The sequence below is a fragment of the Hibiscus syriacus genome, unplaced genomic scaffold, assembly GCF_006381635.1.
Source record: "Hibiscus syriacus cultivar Baekdansim isolate YM2019G1 unplaced genomic scaffold, ASM638163v2 tig00110377_pilon, whole genome shotgun sequence".
NCBI classification, from domain to species: Eukaryota; Viridiplantae; Streptophyta; class Magnoliopsida; order Malvales; family Malvaceae; genus Hibiscus; species Hibiscus syriacus.
This window is the reverse complement of record NW_024062711.1, coordinates 65,177-74,727: the sequence shown is the minus strand read 5'-3', so window position 1 is coordinate 74,727 and position 9,551 is coordinate 65,177. Positions and strand designations below refer to the sequence as shown.

Below are 9,551 nucleotides of genomic sequence, written 5' to 3'. Positions count from 1 at the left end.
CTCAACATGCAGGATCAAACAGACTGTTTTTACCTTTGAGATTGTTTTTCTCGAAACAAAGTGTCATCTCGCCAGAGACAATTTTACTCAAAGAAAATTCTGTCTCACTTGAGACAGTTTCCCTCAGAACACAAATTCCAAAGTTATTTTACTTGAAACAAAATTAATCTTACTTGATATTGTTTCTTTCAAGCTCACTTGAGACAGGTTTTCCTCAAAATACAAAATTTGAAATTGTTTCACTTGAAACAAAAAAAAATCTTTGAGTCTGTTTCCTTTAAAACAAAGTTTTGTCTCCCTTGAGACAGTTTCTCTTGAAACAAAAACATTGAGATTCTTTCCCTTGAAACAAGTTTTGTCTCCCTTGAGACAATTTCTCTTGAAACAATTTCTCTTGAAACAAAAACATTGAGATTGTTTCCCTTGAAACAAGTTTTGTCTCCCTTGAGACAGTTTCTCTTGAAACAAAAGCATTGAGATTTTTTCCCTTGAAACAAGTTTTGTCTCCCTTGAGACAATTTCTCTTGAAACAAAAACATTGATATTGTTTTCCTTGAAACAAAGTTTTTTCTCTCTTGAGATAGTTTCTCTTGAAAATAAAATCTTTAAGTCTGTTTCCCTTGAAACAAAGTTGTCTTTCTTGAGACAGTTTCTCTTGAAATAAAAATCTTTGAGCATGTTTCCCTTGAAACAAATTTTTATCTCTCTTGAGATAGTTTCTCTTGAAACAAAAACCTTTGAGAATGTTTCCCTTAAAATAAGTTTTGTCTCTTTTGAGACAGTTTCCCTTGAAACACAAACATTGATATTGTTTCCCTCGAAACAAGTTTTGTCTCTCTTGAGACGGTTTCTCTTGAAACTATTATCGCTAAAGATGGTCAGTCGTCCTCATCACGTAGGAGCCGTGTCATCCACCGACCAGTTCTCCTCATCGCGTAGGAGTCGCGTTAACCTTATATAACCAGTCATCCTCATCACATAGGGACCGTGTTATCATCGTCCCTAAAGATGGACAGCCATCCTCATCACGTAAGAACCGTGCCATCCACCGACTAGATCTCCTCATCACGTAGGAGCCGCGTCAACCTTAGATAACCAGCCGTCCTCATCACGTAGGAGCCGCGTCAACCTTAGATAACCAGCCGTCCTCATCACATAGGAACCGTGTTATCATCATCCCTAAAGATGGCCAGCCGTCCTCATCACGTAGGAACCATGTCATTCACCGACCAGATCTCCTCATCACGTAGAAGCAATGTTAATCTTAGATAGCCATAATTTCTCATCACGTAGGAACTGTGTTATCCCCAAATTTACTTAAAAACGGCAAAAACTCTTCATCAAAGATGAACAATGTCGTCTTCAGCGACAAATTATCTCCAAATTGACCCGACTTCCTCAACGAGAAGGAACAATATCATCTTCAACAAACAATCTATCTGAAAGTGACCATATCTCTTCAACGTAAATGAGCAACGTTGTTTTCAACATCAAAATTACCTCCAAAAAGAATTTCATCAACAAACAACGATTATTCAAAGAAATGGGCAAAAAATTGTAGCTGATGCTAAAAGATTGAGGAGTTCGTAAAAAGAATGAATTGTAGCTAAAAGATTTAAGCAGTTCGGGCAAAAACTGGTGCTTTATGTTTTTGTTCTATTCCTGTTCCACAACAATGATCAAAGAAAGACAGCTGTAATCACCATTTTTTATCCTAAAATCATCACAGCCATACCTGCTACAGTAGCCATGCCCTATGCACCAACCGCTTGCTCCAACACGCCCATCGTGCCCTACCATCAGCTGATGCTGCCACCCATTTACTGCCTATGCCTCCCCATTCTCAGCAGATCACCAAAAAAAAAACAAAGAAATGAAATTTTGACTTATGTAAATAAGTTATAAAACCTCAAAAATTTAGTGTATAAAGAGAGAGGACCCCCGATTAAGATAAAACAGAAAAAAAATCATTGTAAAAAAGGGGCTCCCCCGATGATTTCCTTTGAAAAAAATCAATAAAACAAAGAGTGCATTTTTTTCGAAAATCAAAGGAAATACGAAGCAGTGAGCCATTTTTCTCTCATCTTTTACATTTTTTTTGATTTTTGCTTTCTTTCTTACTTTTCGTTTTTTTAAATTGAATGTGTGAGAGAGAATAACTTTTACCTTTGTTAAGTGGTCATTGGTCTCAAGGTCGGTTGTCAGTCGGGCTAGAGTCGTCGATTGTGGTCAGGGAGCGTTTATCGCTGACTCATGGTTGTTTTAGGGGAGTTTTGATCGAGGAGTTTAGATAAGAGGGGAGAGAATGAAGAAAGAAAGAGATCGGGGGAGGGTTAGTTTAAGTTTTAGGTTATTATATATTATATTTAGGGTTAATTACCTAATAGGTCCCTTTTATTTAGCTGTGTATTTGTATTTTAGCCATTGGTTTGGGTTGTTTTGATCTTTAGTTCAAATTTCTGGATCTAATTCGATATTTCCCCTTATTTATTTTGTTTAGAAAATTATGAGGTTTAAAATAGGGTGAATCACTTTTTAGTCCCTCATAGTTAGCCGCATATTTATATTTTGGTCACCAATTTCATCTTTTATCTATTAGTTTCGGTTTAAGTTAAATGTTTTGTTTTGTTTTATTTCGGTCACTTGTTATGTTGTTATTTATTTATTTCGAATTTTTCTATTGGGTTTTATTATTTTTATTTATTATTTTTATTTAGGTCACTATTTTAGTCATAATTTGCTTGCTTTTTTATTTTTATTTCATTTTGCTCACTTTATATTTCTGTTTTGGCTATTGTTTTTTATTTTAGTGCATTTTAATCCCTAATTGTTGTTGATCTATGTACTGGTTAATTACTGATTTTTATTTGGCAATTTATGCTCTGAATCATTTTGGTCCCATATGCGTACTGAATTAATATGTATATTTAGTCATGATGCATGATTATTTTTTTCTTTTCTTTTTTCTCATTTTAATTATTTTCTTTTATACCAAGTTACATGATTGATCGCATATGTCGACATTATTTTTGTCTTTCCTTTTTTGTGCGATTCAGCATTTATTTATTTATTTTAATGCTAATCGTTATTTGTATATATAATATGATTTATCACAATTTTATTAATATCTTTCCATTTTTTTATGAAAATATTATTAAGTATTTTTATTACTATTATATTTGTTTGACTTTGCTATATCATGTATATGTATATTTACTTAGTATTTATCAACCATGAGTGTTTGTATAATGTTCACCTTTATGTATTTATCATATTTGTTTTATGAAATGTTCTTTTGTCAATATTATGTGTATACTATGTCTTATTTGATATTAAAGTTTTTTTAGTGGTTTATTCGATCATTTCTGAGAACATCAATTTGTAGAATGGGCGTGAAAATCATTATTTGATCGAAGTAGTGCGATCCGATACGACATTCGAATAAAATGTGGACTTGAAATAAATAGATTTTATTTTGCTAATTAATTCATTTTTTATTTTAAGTTGAATAATTCAATGCATGTTTCCAAATAGCAATTTATTTTATGCAAATTGTCGATATTTATTTTATATTCGATTTGCGTTTCTCGAGGAGGGAATATCCTTTTTAGTTAAGAAATATGAGAGATAGCATTCCCATCGGAGGATGAGCAAATCTCAATATTTTTTCGAATTAAAGGATTTTCCCTAATAAATAATTCGAAACAAATTAATCAATGTTCGATAAATTGATCACATTTTAACTGTATATTCGATTTATGATTTCCATAATTTACAACAACGTGTAAGCGATTAAGTATCAATTTTTGGGCGTTGTGGGTGGTGCCTCACGCGTAATCGACTCGAGGACCCGTTAAATCAATTTTTTTGGTAAACGCAAACCAACTGTTATCTTAAAAACGTTTTTTCTTAAAATTGTTTTAAAATACGCTTTTAGGTATTCGACATACCTAACTCAAAGGTCGATGGTGACTCCCTTTCCATTTAATTCAAATCAATTCAAAATCAATAATTTTTCAAAAATAAAAGTCATACTTATTTTTTTAAACTTAATTGTTTTATTAAAAAATGGTTATGACGAGTTTTTTTTCCTGGATCTTTTTTTTTCCTTAACGTTATTTCTCTATCTAGTGACCATATTTGAGGGCTGTTATTATCTTGTCCCTTCTCTTTTAGGTGATAAATTCCCACTTGTTTCCCTTTTCCTTGCTGCTTAGTATCTTCCTTGAGATTCTCCACACCTTCATGTTGTTGATCTCCATTATCATTGTTTGTTTCTTCTTCTAGTATCGTGAATCTCAATCCTCCACTCGTCTCATCCTTCCTTGGTTCACAGACGTGATGTTGTTTTCTTTCCTTGCCCGTCGTCTCCTACTTTTCGCTATCATTTAGGGACCATAACTCTCTATCTGTGCCTGATCGTTGAAGTTTTGTTCCGTTTGGTTTTGATTTTGGGTTTCCGTTATATTCATGTTATTCCTGATGTTGTCATCCTTGTGCTGATTAGCCTTACCACATGTTTCCTTGGTATGTCCATACACGCCGAATCTATAGCATATAAGTTGTAACCCCTCATAGTCCAATTTCTGCACGAAACCATCAATTCCTATGCATGGGAGTATTGGTTTGTTCAGGTCTATTGTAACGGCTAATCTTGCAAATCGGCCTCGCTCACCTTTGCTTGTGTTGTAATCTACTTTCACTACAATGCCTATCGTTGATGCGATCTTATTAAATAAGGCCTTGGTATAGTATCGATATGGTAATCCCGATAATCTTATCCAAACCACCACGTGTGATGGATGTTTTTCAGTAGTGGAGAACGACCGACTCCATGGTTGTACTGTTAGGTAACTCCCATAGACCGTCCAAGGACCCTCTGTTAATACCTTCGTATAGTCTTCCTCTTTCTCAAATTTAACGATGTAGTAACTGTTTTCAAGGACTACCACCTGGTATCTTCCTTGGGGCTGCCATAGGGTTTGTATCCTGGATTCCAGTGTTTTGAATCAGATATTTCTGCCCAGAGGTCTTACTATTATCGATTTATTCTTGCTTGTATCTATGAGGGTGTGAATTCTCTCGGACAATTTGATAGTAGGATAATCTTCGGACCTATCTATGATACAATCCCCTTCATTCAAGTCAATTTCTTCTTTTTCGATCATCATACTATCATGTTCTCCTACTTTTGATGTATTAGGGAAAATCCTTTAATTCGAAAAAAAATATTGAGATTTGTTCATCCTCCAATGGGAATGCTATCTCTCATATTTCTTAACTAAAAATGATATTCCCTCCTCGAGAAACGTAAATCGAATATAAAATAAATATCGACAATTTGCATAAAATAAATTGCTATTTGGAAACATGCATTGAATTATTCAACTTAAAATAAAAAATGAATTAATTAGCAAAATAAAATCTATTTATTTCAAGTCCACATTTTATTCGAATGTCGTATCGGATCGCACTACTTCGATCAAATAATGATTTTCACGCCCATTCTACAAATTGATGTTCTCGGTTACCATATTGGCATAGGTTCTTCTTCCAACTTCTGGCCCTTCTTTGTTGGTCGGTGTTCCTTTTTTTTCCATTGATAAGATCCTGGTTTACTTGCAGTTCCCCCATGCACACATCCTATGGGTTGTGTTGTTCTTTAGGTAACGATTGTTCTTTTGCGCTTTCTCGTTGTTCTTTGTTTCCGTCTTCCTTCAGATCCTTGTGATTATTAATTATTCCGTTCGTTATCTCTTTCTGACATGCGTCTCCTTCTGATGTAGAGTCTGGCGGTCTTTCGCTCCTTGCACCAAAGAGGCCTGTCGGAATCTTGCTATCGCTTGCTTTGGTGTTGTCGTTAAGGTTTTCCATTCCTTTCAGCTAAGGATTCAATTTTCTTCTGCGATCTTGAATTATGTTAAATAAAGTGTTTTTATCAATTACATGCGTAAAAGGATGAACATTGTAATTTTGTATTTTCTAATAAAGAATAATAATTACATTCTATTTGAAATCGTTTTAGTTCTAACTGATATTAGATTTCGAATTCGATTCTAAGCAACGAATTAATTATATGACTTATTGGATCTAAAAACTAGAATCTTTTGTATAATTGTGATTTAAGGAAACAAAAAGGAGTTAAAAATATAATCAAAACAAAATATTAACAAATCATCCAAATTGATTACTTAATCATTAATTTTACTACACTAAGTTACCTCAGTAGTTAAATATATGATTGTTATCTAGTACCAGCGATAACGGGATTATTTATGTTTTCAGTGTCAAATGATTACGAATCTTTAGAATAAATATTACCTTGTAATTACTCTAAATTAATAAAAAAATCATTAACTTAACCAACTAAACCTCAAAAAATATAAACATGGTGAAGGGACTCCAAATTTATTGGATATGCTTGGTGTGGAAGAGAATAGAAAGAACGTAAACGTGGTTTGGGTTAAAAGTCGTAGGAATTAGCTCATTCCCTCCTTACACGTACATGTAGTTGCCTCCCTTTGACTACATCGCCAATTTCTAGATTCCAGTATTCCTACAAATTGATCAATGATTACCTTTTTTTCCCCAATTGCTGTCCATTTTGTCGGTTTAGTTTCATCTACCTCCACAACATCTCGCCTAAACTGTTGGTTAATTAACAAGGATGGGTTTAATTGATTTCAAATTATAGGATGAGCTTTAGTTCAATTGATATAGTTTTATAATAATGTTAAAAAAAATCGGCATGTATTATTTTCATATTTATAAGTACGAAGAAATTTGAATAACTTAAACCGTAAAATATACGAGATACTTGGTGTTTATATAAATGTAATTAGTACCAGCTAATATTAGGATTTAGATCAATGAAAACGGGAGAGAAGAGTGACAGATCACCAATTAGTTTCTTTATTTATAAACTATATGAAAGAGATAGAGACAAGGAATGGGCCAAAAGTCAAAAATGAAGAAACGATGGCCAGATTACAATCTTTTGTGGGGACTCATTGGATACTTCACTCTCATTTTTATTTTGAAACGAAAATAACTATATATCTAATATATGTTGTTTATATTTTAACAATTAACAAAAAATAGAAAAAAGAAAACCATATGCATACATAAAATCACTTCTAGATAATCCCTGCAGTTGATATAAAATAAGGCCCCATGTGTACCTATTCCCTTAATTCAACTGTTACAATCATCTTATCTCACCAATTCATCCATAATATATATATGTATAAATAAGCTGTATATGTTATTGTTTTTCCTCCTGTTCATATGTTCAGTTCAGTTCATATATAGTTTAAAAAGTAATGACATGATTTTTCTGAAAGAATATATATTGACAATGAAGTTTGTTATTCAATCCACATCAAGTAAATTAAAGGTGAAATATTACATAACACTCGAAAGATTAAAGGTTCCTAGAAACTTTAATCAAACCTAAGAAAGAAAATCTGCCTGTAAATCTCCAACTTTTAATGGAGAGAAAAAAAAAACAAGGGGGAAGAGGGGTCAGTTACATGATTTTAGGTCAAAACCCCTCAAAAACCTCTTGAAGCTTTCATAGCTATGGAGAATCCAAATACAGCCAAGTAGGGAAAAATTAAACGTGGTCAACAAGTTATCACCACGAAAAACTAGTAACTAAACACATGGAAACCCTACTTTTCTCCCAAATCTGGATCCTTCAAGCTATGTTGATAATGGCAGGTCGCAGGCTACTGTTTCTCTCTTTTAAGGTTTGAGGGGAAAAACCCAACAAAAGATTAACTATAGAAAATCATCACTGATCCAAAAAGAGAGAGAGAGAGAGATGAAAAGAAATATGGTGGCAATCTTGTTTTCTCGGTGTGAACATGGTTTTTGCAGTTGTTGATCACATGAACTTCAGCAAAGCCAGTCGTAGGGTTTTCACGAGATCCTTCACTGTCATTGAAAACTCAGCTTTCATCTGCAAGTGATGATAATAACCATGGAATGTTAAAGGTTTTAGTCAAGGGTTTTTTTTCTTGGAAATTGCCTATTGAAACCTACTTTGGAAAAGGCAAAGCAAAAGCAATACCTGAGCAACAATGGTTAGGTCAAGAGTGGCTTGTCCAAAGGGCAAGACTTTGGTATTGAGCACAGAGAGATGAAGCAATTCGACTTGGTTTATGATGTTGGAGATGAACCCTTTTCTGTTCTCGCAGTGGATTCTAATCAGCACATCTTTGTCTGAAACTCTTGCTTCGATCTCAGGGAATGGCTTGTTGAATTGTTGACTCTCAAAGTTCTCATCGGAGGAAGATGTCTTATCGTCTGCATAAATCTGGGTTTTCTTCACGAAGAACACTGATTCCACCGCTTTCTTAGCAACTTGTTCCTCCAGTGTTGTCACTTTCTCTTGAAGCTGTTTCAGGTACTTGATAGCATCTCCAAGAACCGATGTCTTATTCGTCTGCATAAAAACATTAGACAATCATAAGGCAATGTCTAATTTCAACCTAAACTATACACCTATGCTGACTTTGTACCTTTTTGAGGCCAGGAATGAGTGCTGAAAGTGAAATGAACCTCTGGCTGAGCTTTTCGCGGCGCTTCCTTTCAGCTATGACATGATCTTGAGCATGTAGTGGAGTCCTAGTCAATGAACGCACCACCCTCTTTGAAACCTGTTCAAATTTAGGAAAACAATATTGGTCCTCTGAAATCAAAGATGGAAAACATACAAATATATGCAACTCAAACACCACCTCATTATTGTTTGGTTTGAGGTCGCAGTCAAGGCCGTGGTGTTGTTGACAGACAGCCGGGGGTGAATTGGAGTTGTTGAAGGATATTATATGGGAAGATGAAGAAGAAGCCTTTGGTGGGATGAAGCTCCAGTTATCGGTTTTGAGTTGTTTCATTGGCCTTGTGAACTCATCGTCCACTTGACGGTAAGCTTCAATATTGTAGCATGAAACATCGTTTTGGGAGATTTTCTGGCCAATGTTTGGATAAGACGAATAACTCTCGGATGAAAAGGATTGGAAATTTCTATCATCAAATGAATAGTTGACAATAGGCAATTGTGGGAAAAAAGTTGGATCCTCCATTTCCTGCAAACCAACCAACTTTCATAAGAAAAAATGTTTTTTTCCCCAAACAGGAGGAGAAAGAAAAGTGTTTTACCAGTTCAGATATCCATTTGCTTGAAAGGATTTCCATTAGAAAAGCTGTTCTTTTCTCTCTTTCCCCTGATTTCCTGGGATTATCAAACAAATCAACAAAGCTCAGATAACCCAACAAATACCCAGAAATTTTTTTATAAGAAAAATGAACATGGAAACAAACGAGATAATACTGGAGAGCTCCAGAAATCTTCCAAATGTCAGAAATTGGGAATTGAAAATGAAGAGCTAAGCTTAAAACTGGGAGTGTAAACAGGTCAGATGCGGAAAATAGGTTGTTCTCTCTCGATCAGACAATGGACTGAAAGAACCCATCCATTTGCAAAGTTCTATATACAGATTCTACCAAACGTACACGCTTCCAAGTATTACATTGCGTTCTCGGAC

General features: G+C 34.4%; 1 protein-coding gene across 1 annotated transcript; it reads right to left on the bottom strand.

Moving 5' to 3' along the window:
- Positions 1 to 7,362: 7,362 nt before the first annotated feature.
- LOC120121626 (transcription factor bHLH18-like) lies at positions 7,363 to 9,227 on the bottom strand. The gene is made up of 4 exons (XM_039140947.1): positions 8,745 to 9,227; positions 8,526 to 8,663; positions 8,075 to 8,449; positions 7,363 to 7,963 (listed from the first exon to the last, which is right to left on the bottom strand). Exons 1-4 carry the CDS (start codon positions 9,087 to 9,089, stop codon positions 7,889 to 7,891), a joined length of 933 nt encoding a protein of 310 aa, XP_038996878.1. The 5' UTR covers positions 9,090 to 9,227; the 3' UTR covers positions 7,363 to 7,888.
- Positions 9,228 to 9,551: the final 324 nt, after the last annotated feature.

What these genes read in the sequence shown, in the direction of transcription:
- LOC120121626 (XM_039140947.1), bottom strand. Translation starts at nt 9,089, where the DNA reads ATGGAGGATCCAACTTTTTTCCCACAATTGCCTATTGTCAACTATTCA. An exon ending in TCAAACCAAACAATAATGAG is followed by an intron (nt 8,664 to 8,744) that starts GTGGTGTTTGAG and finishes AAATTTGAACAG; the next exon opens with GTTTCAAAGAGGGTGGTGCG. An exon ending in TCATTCCTGGCCTCAAAAAG is followed by an intron (nt 8,450 to 8,525) that starts GTACAAAGTCAG and finishes GTTTTTATGCAG; the next exon opens with ACGAATAAGACATCGGTTCT.